The following is a 16,983-nucleotide window of genomic DNA, read 5'->3' as shown; positions in this document are numbered from 1 at the left end:
CATTTTGTTTTTGTTTCAGTTTCATATTTTGATTTCTGTGTACGGATGAAGATCTTGCTTCTAAAATTTGCTTTCAGTTTGAAAAATGGAAATAGTAATTATTTGTATATGCTCTTCTACCACAATGCTTCTAGGTACCTCCAGTGCCTTGCAGGGATCAATGGCCTCCAGAAAACGGTTCAACGGTCTTATGATCAAATCAGATGAATTGATCGATCCGGTTCAATTTTTAAAATGCTGGTTTTAAGAGAACAAATTTTGTTTGGAATAGGATAATTGTCATTGAAATCAAATCATACTCCTTCATTATCTTTTTTTTTTTTTTTTTAAATAGAAACTTTAAAAATGGTATGAGTTTTAATGCACAATCAGTAAAGTAGATAGAAAAAAAATTGATTAAAGTATTATTAGTGGAAAATTAGTACCATTTCATTAGGGAAAAAAGTTTATTATAAGCAAAAAAAAAAATTTATTTTATGGGACAAACCAAAATTTTATTTTTAAAGAATAAGGTACTACTAATTTTTATTGACTTCTTATCAATAAAACTGAAATAGAAAATTTAACCTTTTCAATTATTCTGAATTGCCCTATGATGATCAAAACCGAATCTAATATAACAAACTCAAATATCATACTATAACAACGCAAAAAACTACACCGTTTGGTTATACAAGAATCGTTAAATTAACATTATAATGACATTGTTTTGTTTAAAAAAAGTGTCACACATCCAATTACAATCTCTAGAGTTTAACTAAGATAAGCAGATAACAATTTCTAGGACGACTATGTTGTCTAAGCATCACACGTTGTCCCCATCCATATTTTTCACTAATCAAGAATTAATTGGGTGAGGAAATTTTTTAATGCTCTAAAGAATTTTATGTTAAGCCAAATGGAAGGATAAGATGTTGTTATAGTAACTAAATAGCCTAGAATGTCGAATTTTTTTTATTACGAATACTTTTCAATAAACCGAAATGAACTTCATAGAAGGAGTTATGTATGATTTGTAGAGTTTTATAATGTGGACATTGAATTTTAGAATTTAAAAATTATTTTATTTATGAAGGCGGTTGATTATAATTTGTGGCGAACTTGTTGAATATCATGAACTTCTTTTGTAAGTATTGGATTAAATTATATTTTTGCTGGACCATTCTAAAAAATGAGTTTAGAATTTTAAGATTTGAATCACCCCGTCTCCAAAAATAAGTCTTAATATGGCTGTAGCATACTAGCATGGGTAATAGAAATTGGTTACTTGTGTATTAGAGTGGATAATTGATTTCAAGTTTCAACAAATGAAATTGTTAATATAGTTTTATAAGCGGTAAATAAATTAATATATCTCGCTAATACATTGTGGTATAATGTTTATAAATACAAGAAATTAGCTAATTTTTATTTGCGTCAACATAAAGTAGATAGCGACAAAGTGAGTAGGACATTTCCAGGTGTGAATGCGTGATCTTATTTGAGCAATTAGCAATAGTACTTTATTTAATAGTTTCAGAGTTGGAACAAAAGATTTCATTTTCAATCCCCAGTTGGTCCACTCATTATCGAATGGAATTTAAATGCGATATCTTTTTTCCACATTCGAGGAGAGAATACAAATCCTCTTTCATTATTTTTTTCCCACATGGTGGATACTGGATAGGATACAAATCCTCTTTCATTGAGTCAAAAGAGTCTTATTTTAACATGTTAATCTTTTTTGTGTAATTTTATTTTTATTTTAAAAAATTATATTAACTACTTGTATATGCTTGTAAGTTAATTTAATTTATGAAAAATTTAAAACAATTAAATTTAAATTAAACTCACCATGTAAAATTTATTTTAAGTACAAAAAGAAAAGAAAAGAAAAGAAAAGAAAATAAATACTATTTTAAAACACAAAATGATAATACTAGAAAAGAAGCAAAAACAGCGAATACCCATTTTTGCACGTCTGTTTATAATCGAACTAATCATTTTCTTCGGGCCACATGTTAGCAAGATATTTTGTCCTGCACGTGTTCTATATTGGGACATACCAAAATTTAAATACTCTCTATTATTAAATCGAAAATAAAAAAAATTAAAGAAAAATTGAAAGTAAAAAAAGATGTGGTTGTCCAACACAAAAATTAACCGAACTTTCCGAGCCTATACAACTACATAATTACTCTCTCCATTCCACAATTCACTTTAATTCAAGATGATCAACTAAAACACATTTATCTCTATTTTACTTAATTTTTTATTTTATTTTTTTCACTTAACAAATTAAATAAAGTTACATAAAATTTCATAACACCAAAAAATGGATCATCTTCTTTTGAGTGGAGGAAGTACTATGATATCAACACATACTTACATAGATTATCAATACTAGCTACTACCTCCGTCCCTTGCTAAGAGAAATGTTTATTTTAACACGGAATTTAAGAAAATAAGACTTTATTAATTTAATGGAGAGAACAAAATAGAGAGAGAAAATAAAAGATAAAATGCAAAAAAAAGTATTCACTTACCTTGAAATGTCTCAAAAAAAATATGATACTTTTAATAAAGGACGAAGAGAATACAGTACTAAATAATACAGCGGGCAACTGATCAGCTTTTGTGTGAGGGAGTGACACTTGTTTGTTGTCACCGTAGGACACTTAAAGCTCAGACATTTATTTTGAATATGAAAATTAAGAAATTGTGTTAAATAAGTTGAATGAAAATAAAATAAAATATGAGAGATAATAAAATATGTGAGATAAGAGAGAATGATGTAAGTGACTCAACTTATTTTTAACACAAGTATACCCGCAAGTGTACGAGGCTAATGTAGCAAATAGTAAGCAAAAAGTATCGTATCCACAGAGACAATAAGTGTCAACCTAATTACCACGAACCAACCTCAACTACTATCTAGATAAATCGGAAAGTTTGGGTTTTCTAAATCTACTTAAAAGCAAGGTAAAAACAGTTAAAAACGAATAGAGAACTAAAAGCAAATAAGAGAAAAAGGATGTAGATCAAAGATGAGAAGGGTAGAATTCTACGGGATCGATAACAACTATCATATGCTCAATTAACTTCCTAACTATGCCAACAAAGGGTCTCAAGGGTTATTAAGCTATCACTAAGGTAAAACTATATCTTTTCTCAAAGCATATAATTTGTTGATTGCTACCTAGAACCGAAGTCTCCTTCCTAGAACTAAGGCAACAACTCCTAATAGCTCATAAGATACTTAGCGCCATTCAAAGGCTCAAATCTCACGATTATATTGGCAAAGACGTCAATTTCTTCTCTTTCAAATTAAACTACTCACTTCTCAGTTCTTGTAGTAAAATCCACATGCATTTATAAGGTGATCAGGCAAATAAATGTATAAGCACATAAGAAATCAAAATAACCACATGAGCCATGGCATAGAAAAAGGAAATCAATTAAACATAAGTATCATTGTATCTTCCCCGTAGAACTCTACGAGGGATTTAGCTACGCATGTTCATCACAAAAGTCAAAGAAATATTCAAAGAAATATTCAAAAACATTGTTTGAACAGGAATAAAACTAAAAGTGGAAACTCCTAGAATTAGATTGGGCGGATTGGATGCCTCGTCATCAATCTTGCAATGAATACTCGCCCTCTGCTCGTTCTTCTCTTCTTTCTAGATGAACAAGTGGTATTTTTGGGATATGAGGCATGTAAGTTATGTTTGGAGGCGTTTCCTAGGCATATATATAACTAGGGTTGACAGGTTGGGTGTGCGTCGAAGCTGGCGAGTCGCCAAGGCATAGAAAAAGGAAATCAATTAAACATAAGAATCATTGTATCTTCCCCGTAGAACTCTACGAGGGATTTAGCTACGCATGTTCATCACAAAAGTCAAAGAAATATTCAGAAACATTGTTTGAACAGGAATAAAACTAAAAGTGGAAACTCCTAGAATTAGATTGGGCGGATTGGATGCCTCGTCATCAATCTTGCAATGAATACTCGCCCTCTGCTCGTTCTTCTCTTCTTTCTAGATGAACAAGTGGTATTTTTGGGATATGAGGCGTGTAAGTTATGTTTGAAGGCGTTTCCTAGGCATATATATAACTAGGGTTGACAGGTTGGGTGTGCGTCGAAGCTGGCGAGTCGCCAAGGCATAGAAAAAGGAAATCAATTAAACATAAGAATCATTGTATCTTCCCCGTAGAACTCTACGAGGGATTTAGCTACGCATGTTCATCACAAAAGTCAAAGAAATATTCAAAGAAATATTCAAAAACATTGTTTGAACAGGAATAAAACTAAAAGTGGAAACTCCTAGAATTAGATTGGGCGGGTTGGATGCCTCGTCATCAATCTTGCAATGAATACTCGCCCTCTGCTCGTTCTTCTCTTCTTTCTAGATGAACAAGTGGTATTTTTGGGATATGAGGCGTGTAAGTTATGTTTGGAGGCGTTTCCTAGGCATATATATAACTAGGGTTGACAGGTTGGGTGTGCGTCGAAAGCTGGCGAGTCGCCTGCTTACGACATTTTTCTCGTCTTTTGCTGGCGGGTCGCCAGGTTCGTTTGCATGCGAACCTGGCGGGTCGCCAGCTATGTCACTGCTCTGCGCAGTCTTGGTAAAACGGCCATAACTTCTTCTACCGAATTTCGATTGAGACGTTTAAGATATCCACACGAAGCTCTTTCGAAGACGAAGAGAATGGTACTCATTACATGCGAATCGGACTTCAAAATCTCTAGAAAATCTGTCTCGAACATTGAGCAGCTGCACCTCCACATATTTTGTATATTTTTCTACACATTCTTCACAAAATGGTCAAAATACCAACATAATAGAGAAGTAGTTATAACCATGTCTCAAAGTACACAATATATGATTAAAACCAAGTAAAATTACCCTCTAAAATCATGTAAAATTCAAGTGAATCAGTAAGAGAGATAAGAGACAGTAAAGCAAAAAAAAAGAATAAAATAAGAGTGATTAAATATTTTATTTTTGAGAAAAAAAGAGTGAAATAACTCAATTTAATTGAAACATTACTAAAAAAATACGAGTCAACTTAATTAATAAAGAGATTACTAAAACACTTTTTTTTATTAAAAAAAAAACTCTTTAAAAAAATAAGATATTCTAAGATTGTGTCTCCATTTGAAAATATGTAGGAAATGGAAATGTATATACAACTATACAAGACCATCTCTTTTATATTATTTGTGTTCTTTTACCTCATTTACTAAGATACTCCTGCTAAATATACACCTTATAATTTATATTCATCAAAATGAGAGTTATACGGTGTAATTTTCCAACTATATCGATAGCAGTTTTTTATAAAAAAGTTACTGTTAGAACCATTTTATTCTACATTTTGAAATTCATCCAGTATATGTAAGGAATATATGCTATACAACCACGTCCACGACAAAAAATAAATAAAAATCTAGTATATTATCATTATTATGTTGAGATTTGGAATTATTGATAACAAATATTTTCAATATTCGATGCAAACTTTGTCGTTCTTTCTTTTCCTCCTGGCCGATATGTTTTAACTTATTATAGAAATAAAGCTGTGCGTTGTGTGATTTTGCTTTCTTTGGTTCTTATCCATTTATTTCTATTTATTCGTTGAATGTTTTGTAAATTACCTAATATGATAAGCACTTCGCAGTTCGCACTATGATATAAAGTTATAGAGTATTTAAGAATTTCTGATTATTATAGACAACAATTAAATTCAATGTGATTTTAATCGATAAGAAATTATTCTTTAACTTTTGCCAATAAGGCAATAAGCGAAGAATTTTAAGATGCTTCAAATTAGGATCATCGACATTGTCGAGGCTGGATTTAGACTTTCCAAATTCCCATTACTTACTATAGATAATTCTTCCGTTACAAAAATACATCTCTCTTTTTTTATGTCCACCAGATATTTCTATTTTTCATTTCGAATCTCAAATCAAGTAACAACTCTTTTTTTTTTTCAATTGTCGCGTTTGCATTTTGCCTAAACCCAATCTAGCCGCAACTCCAACATTATTCTCCACCCCAAATCAAGTCACAATCATTTTTTATTTATTTCATCATCTTTTAATAATTTTATAGTATTTTATTTTCATTATTTATAAAATATAAATAAACAATTAGGTTTGTGTTAAAATGACAACACCTCTTAAAGTGACACCGTGACACCACATATCCAACAATATTATAAATGCTACACAGTAATATTATAAACGCTACACAACAATCTATAGATTGTTGTATAGCGTGTTGGATATTGTTGGCCGAGAAAAAATTGTTGTATACAATGTTGTACAGTATATTGTTGGCCGAGATTTTTAGACTTGAGCATTTTTTTATTGCCACATGACAGCTTATTATTCGTCCACGTGTACAAATAATTGACTAGGAATTGTGGTGTGGTGTTATTTTAAGAGGTGTTGTCATTTTAACGCACCCCTAAACAACTAAGAATATAAAAAATGAATTAAAAATGCTAACATAGTTAAAAATAAAAAACTAGTAGTAGTGCATAAAATTAGTAAAATGAAAACCCATGACCGGATTGCACGCCGACAGCATTTAAAATGCGGCCACCAACCTTTCCCGCAACGCAGCCGAAATACGTATTTATTTATTTTCAACGGTCAATAGGAATGGCGTGGTATTATAAAATACTCCCTACTATTTATTTGGAGATAAAGAAATTTAAAGTTGAATACGAGTACTATTGCGGAAATTCGAATAATTAAATAATAGTCCTAGTGACAAATCTTGGTGGGCCATGAGCTCGTGACACATGCCAAATCAATGAGAAAGAATAGGCGCACCTACTCTCTTTACGTGTGTATATATATCTCTGTATGGGCACTGCTCTTCCTAACTACGGCTGGCTTACCGAATCTCAATTTTAGCATCGCCATTACCAGTTATAACTCACGATCCGTGATCATTTGGCTTGGCGATGGCGGCAGCTCGGAGAATCTCATCTCTTGTTTCACGCTCCCTTCCTTTGCTTCGCGGAGGTAATTACGCTATTCATTTAATTATAAGTAATCCGCGTCGAGCTACGTAGGGCTTGGAGGCCGTCATCTCGACTCATCTTATTGCTGGCTGATGAATTTTATATTAGAGTCAGGAAATTGAGAATGACTGATTTTGAATTTCTGTTTTGACACTTATGTATGTTGATCAATCGGATATCATCTGCAATTAGCATCTGAAAACAAGTATAATTGCTTTACGATCAAATAATTGGACCATTTCTGAAATTTGGATTCCCTGCTGGAACAATGTAGCATTCTAACTTATCGATATCACGTTCTTATGTTTCTCGCTTTAGGAAAGCAAATTAATGGAGGTAGAGGAGTGTACCGGTACAGTACTGCTGCAGCTCATGAGAATCCAATCAAGCCTCCTGTTAGTGTTCAATATGATCAGCTTCTCATTGATGGAAAATTTGTTGATGCGGCATCAGGTGAGCTTTCTGATGTTGAATTTATGGAGGAAAGCACTCGTGTTTGAGGCTGCTTGAGCTAACCTTTTGCACTGTTTGAATCAGGGAAAACTTTCCCGACTTTGGACCCGAGGACTGGGGAGGTGATTGCACATGTTGCAGAAGGTGACGCGGAAGATGTAAATCGAGCAGTATCTGCTGCACGCAAGGCTTTTGATGAAGGGCCATGGCCAAGGATGACGGCTTATGTAACACTTCTTATCTCAATTCATTTCTGCCTTTGGTTTCTGAATTTCAACTCATGTAGTGCTTAATTTCTCCATGTTCAAATGCTGCAGGGGAGACAGAAGATATTGTTACGTTTTGCTGATTTGGTCGAAAAGCATAATGATGAAATCGCAGCACTTGAGACCTGGGATAATGGGAAGCCATTCGAACAGTCTGCTCAAACAGAAGTACCAATGTTTGCCAGATTATTTCGGTATTATGCTGGTGAGTATTCAGATGCATGAGAAGATACGAGTTAAAGGATTCTCCTAGTTTGGTCTTCTACTCTAGTAGTGAATTTCCATTTTGTTTCTTCTACAGGCTGGACAGATAAGATTCACGGCCTCACAGTTCCAGCGGATGGACCTCATCATGTTCAAACTTTGCACGAACCAATTGGTGTTGCTGGCCAGATTATCCCGTGGAACTTCCCTCTCCTGATGTTTGCTTGGAAAGTTGGACCTGCACTGGCCTGTGGCAACACTGTTGTTCTAAAAACAGCAGAGCAGACACCATTGTCTGCATTACTTGTGTCCAAGCTATTGCATGAGGTATGCTGATTTTGCTTCACCGCAGACTAGCTTTATATTCTTTTTAAGCATTTTTGTTATTACCATTTGTAGTTGTTTTGGCTCATATAGAACTTTGAACTGACCAAAGTATCAACTTTGTGTCAACCTCTGTTCATTCACAAACATAACCCAGTCGAAAAAAATGTTGTTGACTTTATATATATGACGAATTAGTAGTTGATACTCGTATTGTTTTCGTACAGGCTGGTCTTCCTGATGGAGTTCTGAATATTGTTTCTGGATTTGGTCCTACAGCTGGTGCTGCTCTTTGCAGCCACATGGATGTGGACAAGGTACTTCTGGTTTATAAAGTTCTTGCCCGAGTCATGAATGTAGTCACTGCCAATGGCTTTTCATATGAGGGTTGTTCGCCGTGATTTAGAGTCAATACTACAGTTTCTCTCTTTTATTTTCTTTCCTAATATCAGAAATACGATCCTTGTCACTTTTTGATCGATCTATAACTACTGCTAGATTAAGTATAGTGTTAGCTTCTGTATTCTAATAAGCCTCATTTCCTCTATATTGTTCAAGCAGATCAGAAAACTTATTCTACTGCCAATTATATTGCCTAAATCAACAATAATGATGGCCTAAATCATGCGTTATCTATATGCTCTTAAAATATCAGATTCTCTAGAAAATACATATCTCTGCATATCCTGATGTTTGCTTGACCCACTTTTGGTATTTGCAGATTGCTTTCACTGGTTCAACAGATACGGGAAGAATTGTTCTTGAGTTGGCTGCCAAAAGCAATCTTAAGCCAGTTACTCTGGAACTTGGAGGTAAATCTCCTTTTATTGTTTGCGAGGATGCTGATGTAGATCAAGCTGTTGAGCTAGCACACGCTGCTCTATTTTTCAACCAGGTATCTCCTGCTCTTACCCGTCATTGTTTTACTGCTGATTTTTTGCTTAAATTTACGCAATATATTCTCTACCATGTGAAATTTCTTCAGGGACAATGCTGCTGTGCTGGATCTAGGACTTACGTGCATGAAAAGGTTTATGATGAGTTTGTAGAGAAAGCAAAAGCACGGGCCCTGAAGCGTACTGTTGGGGATCCATTCAAGGCAGGCATAGAGCAAGGCCCTCAGGTAAACCTGCCCGTACTTCCTTATCCCTGGGTGCATTTTCTAGCATTATTACATGTTGAGGACGTCTCTTGTCATCCTGTCCGCAATACTGATACAACAATGTCTTGAACTTCAGATCGATGGGGAACAATTTGAGAAGATCCTCAAGTATATCAGAATTGGACAGGATGCTGGGGCATCCCTTGAAACTGGAGGTGATAGACACGGTACACAGGGATATTACATTCAGCCAACTGTTTTCTCCAATGTTAAGGTAATCAGCTATGTCAAGCGTGAAATGTACAAACTCGGTACTTGATAGTTTATTGATCATCCGTTACTAATTTAGCAACTGTTCTAGGATGATATGCCGATTGCAAGGGAGGAGATCTTCGGACCTGTGCAAACAATTCTGAAGTTTAAGTACGTTCAAAGAATTTTATGCAAAATATTACGAAACTGAAGAACCGACTTAGTTATTTATTCTTGCGAATTTCAGGGACCTCGATGAAGTGATCCAGAGGGCTAACAATAGCATATACGGTCTTGCTGCAGGAGTGTTCACTCATAACCTTGACACTGCAAATACCTTGATGAGAGCATTGAAAGTCGGGACAGTGTGGATTAACTGCTTCGACACCTTTGATGCTACGATTCCGTTTGGCGGATACAAGATGAGTGGAATCGGACGGGAAAAGGGAGAATATGGTCTCAAGAATTACTTGCAAGTGAAAGCAGTTGTTACCCCTATCAAGAACCCAGCATGGCTGTGAGCTCTCTGAATCATAGATTCATAAGTTAATGTTGCAACTCTATGAATTTGATTTGATGACTATAGACTTTGAAATTTGTCTTAGCTTGAATGCTCGACATTTGTATACCAGTAAGGAATAAACATCATCAGTCATCAGTTGTATTGCAAATCTAAGTCGTCTACGTATTCTGGTGAAAGAAAATGTGTGTTGTCTATGATTACATATGAATGAAGATATGATTAAGTTTATTTGCATATTGTTATTTGCTAATACATCAATAGTTGTTTCATTATTCGATCTCCATCTGTATAATGGGTTTGGATAGCACAGCAAAACGATGTCACTTTGCCTAATATTCCATCTTCTTTCTTTTCTTATATGGAACGGCTATCATTTTGATATGCATTCTTTAGTTTAGTTTATCTTATTCTTTTGTCACCTCGCTCATCATGTAATCAATTTTATGCACCAAATTTAGCTTATATAGATGAAAGATCACAAAAGAAAGAGTCAAGAATAATGAGTTGAGAGTAAAAAATAGTAACAAAAATAAAAAAAATAATTAGTAATGAGTTAAAAAATAAACTTATTAACAAAGTATAGTACTGTAGTACGTAGCACGAAAAAAGAATAATTTTATGGTCTTATCAAAATAGAAAAACATGTTTATTAATTTTGGATAAAAGGAGTAGTAATCTGTAATATTGATGTTACTTATTCAACCGCTCACAGCGTTATTTTATGTATAAGCATATATGAGAGCACGGAAAATAGTGTCGTACTCCCTCCGTTTTATAAATTTTGTCATATTTTGATTAAGCACGTAATTTAATAAATGTAATGGAAAGTAGATTGAAAAGGTAAGTGAAATGTGGAATGGAGTGAACTGCCACAAAAGATCCTAATTTTTTGGGTTGTGACACCATAGATCCCTAACAAAAAAAAAAAAAAACCGCCGAAAGGCCCTAACGTACAATCACAAATGAAGTTTTTTTAGCCACTTTTCGGACGAAAATGCCCAAATAGCTTGGAAAAGTATTTTTGGCGAATTCGCGGATATATGAATTATGTCATATTTCTTCTTATATGATTTCCTAATAAATTCTGGTACTTTATACGTGATTAAAGTTTTGTCAATATTTGTAAAAAAAAATTCTTATATCTCTCTATTTCTAGTTAGTGGTAACAATAAACTAGTTATATCATGTAGAAAATTTATTGAAAAACAAAAAAAATATAGAAAAGAGAAGTTATTTATACAATAAAATCAGAATCAATAGCACACAGAATAGAAAATATTTCACATTTAATTAAATTATACAATAATTATTTTCTTGAAAGCACTGGCATTTAAAATATTACTTCATTATATATCATCGAACTATTTTGTTACTCTAAGCGTAACTTTGAGACGATTTTTATGATTGATATTTTATTGAGAATTTTAATTTAGCTCAAACTGAAATTTTTAGCATCATATGAACATTCAATCTTTAGATATAAATTTGCATAGTTTATTCGTTTTATCGCCGGATTATCGCCGAGCGATCGCCGGCCATTGTGGGCGACGCTCGGCGATAATCCGGCGATTTTTAAATTTTTTTTTTTTTTCGGCCAACGGCTATTTTTAAATCCCACCCCTATAAATATTTCCTCCACTTCCTCCATTCATCACCCACAATCTTCATTATCTCCATTTTCAATCTCTTCTCCCAATCTTCAATCTTCATCAAATTATGAGCTTTTGGAAGAAAAATTCCCGCTCGGGTAAGGGTAAGGGTAAGGGGAAAGAGTCGAGTTCACAAATTCCCAACATGGATGAAGCAAACGAGCAGTGGATGCACTCGTTGTTGGCGATGGGTTCTCCTCCCGGCCAACTTCCATACGTGGGTCCGTCTCCTTTGCAGACTCCTCCGGCGCGGAGACTTTCTCCGTACTTCAACTATGCCGGCAGAATGCCCTCTCCAGCCGACGATGTGTATCGGCCCCAGTTCGACACTCCCGGATCAACCCCAGGCGACCAAGAATCTCAGGCCGCGACACCGAGCGCGGAGGACTTCGAGGTGGAAGAAACGCCCACCGAGCCGCCTGCGACTGATACGGGTTCCGATGAGAGGCCGAAGCGGGTAAGGACTACTTACACACTTCAAGAGTCCGAGCCGATAGCCACACCGCTGGGCGGACACGTCACGAACGCGGAGCGCAAAGAACTACCGACCGAGATCATATTCGGGAGCGGGTTGCCGCGAAGTACAGGAGCCACAAGACCGCCTCAATGAAGGACCATGGCAGCGAGGCGATCCGTCGGCATTGGGAGCGCCTCATGAGGGACTGCGGCCACTTCAACGGTATTTATTCTAACTTGTTGGCGGACATGCCCAGTGGCCAGAACGAGCATATGGTCCGAGATGAGGCCATGCAGAGGTATTGTGGCAAGTACTTGTCGAAGGGGTTCAAGTATTGGAACATCTACGATAAGCTGAAGGATCTCCCAAAATTCCGGACGGGAATGCACGCCGCGCTGCACGGGAAATCGGTGCGCTCGCGCCTTAGCGTTTCGGAGAGCGAGGGGAGCGTGGCCCACATCGACTTGAGTGGGGATGGTCCGCACGAGCGCCCGGAGGGAGCGAAGAAGGCGAAGGGCACAACGTCGGAAGTCGGTTCGGAATCCCACATCGACTTAGAAAAAGTCACTTATTCGAGCAATGTCGCCAATCTGACGCAGATGTACACGCTGTACTTCACCGGCGGCGGGACCCCTGAAGAAAAGGCGGCCCTCTGGAAATGCATCCAAGGCCTGCAGATTAGGATGGGCCTCGAGCCCGACGCCCCTCCGGCCCCTCCGTCTTAGTTTTTTTTTTTTTAAATCTTTGTTTATTTGCGGTTTTTATTTGTAATTTTTTTTTTCTCGTTGTATTATATTTTCCAATGATTAATACAACGATGAATTGTTCATTATAAATCTATTTATTAAACACATTTGTAGGGAAAATTAAATAATATTAAAAATGATGATGTAAAAATGAAATGTTGAGTTAGGGAGAAATAAGGGCTTAAATAAGGGAGAAACCATTGGAGCAGTTGGCTAAAAGTTGGCTAAAAACTGGGGATAAATTATGGTGCTGATGTGGCGCTGATGTAGCAGAAATAAGGGAGAAATAAGGGAGTTTTAAGGGAACCCAGTGGGAGTGCTCTAATCTGTGAAGGAGATGAAGTGCTATTACTATTGAGTTGGAGGCTTGATGTTGGGCCTAAAATATGAAAGTGTAAATGTTATTGGGCTTCTATTTTTAAAGAAGGTTTAAAGCCCATAGGTGTAGCATATTTTTATCTGCAAACACAATTGTGCTGTTGCGCCATAATTCTTAGTCCAGACTCTAGATTAAAAATAAATAACTGATCTTTCAATAATTATTTTTTTATAAATAAGACCAAAGTTTGATATCCAATATTGTTAATAGCATAATGCACTTTAATTTTCTAACACTTTTCTACATTTTTATATTGATGCTTTTAACTTGAACTTTTCTCACGTTCATATATATAGAAAGAGTAATATTTTGCATCTTTTTTTTAAATAATAATTATAAATATTTTAGTTATTATTTATTTTGTATTTATCCCTGATTCTTCGAGTTTTGTTCTTTGGATTCGTCAATGTGGACACAATCACTGTTAGTTGGTAGTAATTGGTAGCATAAACAATTCCCGTGGCAATTATTATGTGCTACAGTGCTACTACAGTATCCTCCATTAAAAGTGAAGCGAAGCGGTGGGCATGATTAAATTAATTGGACATAATTAAATCCATAAGCATTTGAAACGTCAGATTTAACTCATCCACGCAAAAGATTACTCAAATCGTACAGTATCTCTTCTCTCCTGTTATTCTAATGCAGTTTCCTCCGATTAGTAGAATATATACATGGTTTAGACTTGACTCTTGAGTAATCGTGTACATATTCCACAAATTTCACATTCGCCCCATAGCCCATATCCAAACAAACTATCTCAAATCCCCAAAATTGAGGATTCGTCCAATCGCAACAAACTCATCGTCTCAACTAAAAAAAATCACCCAAATTCATTAACAAACCGCCGATGGGTACAACTACCGCCATCGCCGCGGTGAACGGAGACTCGGAGTCCGCCGCCCTGCTCCTGAGCCCCAACCAAGTGAAGATCCCCAGGGACACGTTCCACCTAGCATACATTATCTACTTCACGCTCGGCGCAGGCTATCTCCTGCCGTGGAATGCATTCATCACCGCCGTCGATTACTTCTCCTTCCTGTACCCGGACGCGTCCGTGGATCGCGTCTTCGCCGTGGTTTACATGCTGTTGGGGCTGGCTTCGGTGCTGATCGCCATCGCTTTCGCCCACAAATCGAACGCCTTCGTGAGGATCAATGCGGGCTACGCGCTGTTCCTGCTTTCGCTGGTGGTGGTGCCGCTGATGGACGTGTGGTATGTCGAGGGGCGCGTCGGCGTTTACGGCGCATACTATGTGACTGTGGGAGTGGTGGGACTGTGTGGAGTGGCGGACGGCCTTGTGCAGGGGGGTGTCGTGGGGAATGCCGGGGAGCTGCCGGAGAGATATATGCAGGCTGTGGTGGCTGGAACTGCAGCTTCTGGTGAATAATAACCTTTTTGATTGAAAATGCTTTTGGCTGTTTGATGATTTTGACTTGCATTGGATTTTGGTCAACTCTGTGTAAACAAGGGATTTAGGGATCTCATATTGTTCCCCAATTTTAGTTTTCATCCTTATGAGTTGATTGCTAGCAATTTCAAGATTGAAACCGTGATGTTGACTTTTTGTGTGTTAGTTCAAAGATGCATCTGCTGGTGTTTCTGGTTTGAGTTGGGGGTTAGTGGATTCGGGTTTATGTTTCTATATTTGCAACTCAATCTAAGCATGTGATTCACCTTCTGTTTTAGCTCAACACATTTTGAAATTCAACCATGTTTAGTTCAGCTGTGTCATAGTTAGGCATCAATGGCAAAGCTCTTTCATTTATCTAGGCGATGAGAGATCTTTCGGAATTACTCCATCAATGATGATTTGTCTTTACTATTTTGCTTATAATGTAATGCCAAAATTACATTATCTCGGGTATTTATTGCAAAGATTTACACTGTTTTGCAAATGCTTGCAACTGTTTGAATGCATTGTTGGTGCATGATATTTGCAGTTCGATTACATGTCTTTCAAGTTCAACTGTTTGAATACCGTGTTATGTGCTGAAGAAAAAAAAAGATTTAACATATTTTTCTTTAGATAAAGAGGTTGTACATTTGCTCACTTGCATAACGGGATACAACTTGATGAATAAGCTTCAGAAATTAGATGCTACTAATATACTTACTTCCTTGCTCAATTTCACCCCTAGGTGTTGGTTCCACTATTTTAGGTGTGTTACTAAAAATGTGTTCTTGCTACCTTGTTAATATTGAATTTGTCAAATGCAGGAGTCCTCGTGTCATTATTAAGGGTTTTAACCAAGGCTATATATCCTCAAGATGCCAGTGGACTGAGAAAAAGCGCCAACCTTTACTTCATCTTCAGCATTGTTGTGATGATATTAAACATAATTTTCTATAATGTAGCACATAAGCTTCCAGTCATAAAATATTACAACGATCTGAAAAAGGTTGCAGCAAATGAGGAGAAGGAACAGAAAGGGGAACTTACTGGAAAGCTATGGAGGTCGACATTGTGGGAGATTGTTGGGACCGTGAAATGGTATGGGTATGGAATCATGGTCATATATGTTGTGACATTGTGTATTTTCCCCGGTTCTATTACAGAAGATGTACATTCTGACATTCTGAAGGACTGGTTCCCAATTGTTCTTATTGCTTGTTACAACGTCTTTGATCTGGTTGGTAAAACTCTGACTCCTCTGTATCTCATGGATAATGCCAAAGCTGCTATTGGTGGCACTTTCGCAAGGCTATTGTTTCTGCCTCTCTTCTATGGTTGCTTGCACGGCCCTGATATTTTGAGATCAGAAATTCCAGTCATGATCCTCACCTGTCTTCTTGGTCTCACAAATGGCTACTTTACCTGCGTCCTGATGATTTTGGCACCCAAAACTGTCCGGTTACAGCATGCTGAGACAGCAGGGATCGTGCTGGTGTTGTACTTGATTGTTGGTCTGGCAATTGGCTCTATCCTATCCTGGTTTTGGGTCTTATGAGTGACCGGCTTATCTGGAGTGGTCTGGGTGCCTCCAACTCCTAGCCCCGGCCTCGCCCTACTTTGGTAAGAGCCAGTTCTCTCTTAATCCTGGCTTCTACAAATAGTCAAGTTTGTATAACAATTATGTGCTTTATTTGTAATTATTCTGATGCTTCATGCTGTTTTTTAAAATGTTCCTAGCCTTCACACGGGAAGTGTTGTGTAATTAAGAACATGCTGCAATATCACTCGAATTCCATTTCAAATATCAGTTGATGGGTTGTTGCTAGTATCTGTGCTTTCTTGCCTTACCCAGATTTCTAGACACTCTGTGATTTGCCTGCTGTTGTTACGGTTAATGATTAGTGATCACGAGCCATGTATCTTTAGACCTCTAGTCATTCAATTCTTAGTTACCTACTCTTAGAGGCAGTGCTGATAACTCCCAGTCAGCAATGTTATTTAGGACATCAACTGTGTTTGGTAGGGTCGTAGGGACTATGTTGGTGGCCTGTGTTTGAGCATCAGCCTGCCGAAGCCCGCATGAAAAAGGGTCATTTTCTGGGTAAAGGAATCGGGTGGGGGTGCATTGAAGCATTTACCTCGGAAAGAACATTGTGATAAGAGCACAAAATTCTCATTATCCCCTCAAACTCTTTTTCTCGCAAAA

At 36.7% G+C, this 16,983-nt stretch overlaps 2 protein-coding genes across 2 annotated transcripts; both read left to right on the top strand.

The window, feature by feature from the left end:
* The first annotated feature begins 6,873 nt into the window (after nucleotides 1-6,873).
* On the top strand, nucleotides 6,874-10,384 carry LOC125204058 (benzaldehyde dehydrogenase, mitochondrial). Its single transcript, XM_048102596.1, has 11 exons — nucleotides 6,874-7,027; nucleotides 7,345-7,479; nucleotides 7,564-7,706; nucleotides 7,797-7,950; nucleotides 8,047-8,276; nucleotides 8,501-8,590; nucleotides 8,995-9,168; nucleotides 9,259-9,396; nucleotides 9,512-9,649; nucleotides 9,737-9,798; nucleotides 9,875-10,384. The coding sequence occupies exons 1-11, from the start codon at nucleotides 6,967-6,969 to the stop codon at nucleotides 10,146-10,148; spliced, it is 1,599 nt and encodes a 532-aa protein (XP_047958553.1). The 5' UTR covers nucleotides 6,874-6,966; the 3' UTR covers nucleotides 10,149-10,384.
* Nucleotides 10,385-14,083: 3,699 nt separating this feature from the next.
* LOC125208081 (equilibrative nucleotide transporter 1) lies at nucleotides 14,084-16,605 on the top strand. Its single transcript, XM_048107635.1, has 2 exons — nucleotides 14,084-14,763; nucleotides 15,602-16,605. The coding sequence occupies exons 1-2, from the start codon at nucleotides 14,232-14,234 to the stop codon at nucleotides 16,330-16,332; spliced, it is 1,263 nt and encodes a 420-aa protein (XP_047963592.1). The 5' UTR covers nucleotides 14,084-14,231; the 3' UTR covers nucleotides 16,333-16,605.
* Nucleotides 16,606-16,983: the final 378 nt, after the last annotated feature.

This window comes from Salvia hispanica, chromosome 2, assembly GCF_023119035.1.
Source record: "Salvia hispanica cultivar TCC Black 2014 chromosome 2, UniMelb_Shisp_WGS_1.0, whole genome shotgun sequence".
Taxonomy (NCBI): Eukaryota; Viridiplantae; Streptophyta; class Magnoliopsida; order Lamiales; family Lamiaceae; genus Salvia; species Salvia hispanica.
Note: the sequence above shows the minus strand (reverse complement) of the source record. Positions and strands in the feature narration are given on the sequence as shown.

Excerpts from the sequence above, each read along its gene's own strand:
- LOC125208081 (XM_048107635.1), top strand. The coding sequence starts at position 14,232 with ATGGGTACAACTACCGCCATCGCCGCGGTGAACGGAGACTCGGAGTCC. Across the intron at positions 14,764-15,601 it reads GGCTGGAACTGCAGCTTCTG|GAGTCCTCGTGTCATTATTA; the intron begins GTGAATAATAAC and ends TGTCAAATGCAG.
- LOC125204058 (XM_048102596.1), top strand. The coding sequence starts at position 6,967 with ATGGCGGCAGCTCGGAGAATCTCATCTCTTGTTTCACGCTCCCTTCCT. Across the intron at positions 7,028-7,344 it reads CCTTCCTTTGCTTCGCGGAG|GAAAGCAAATTAATGGAGGT; the intron begins GTAATTACGCTA and ends TTCTCGCTTTAG. Across the intron at positions 9,799-9,874 it reads CAAACAATTCTGAAGTTTAA|GGACCTCGATGAAGTGATCC; the intron begins GTACGTTCAAAG and ends TGCGAATTTCAG.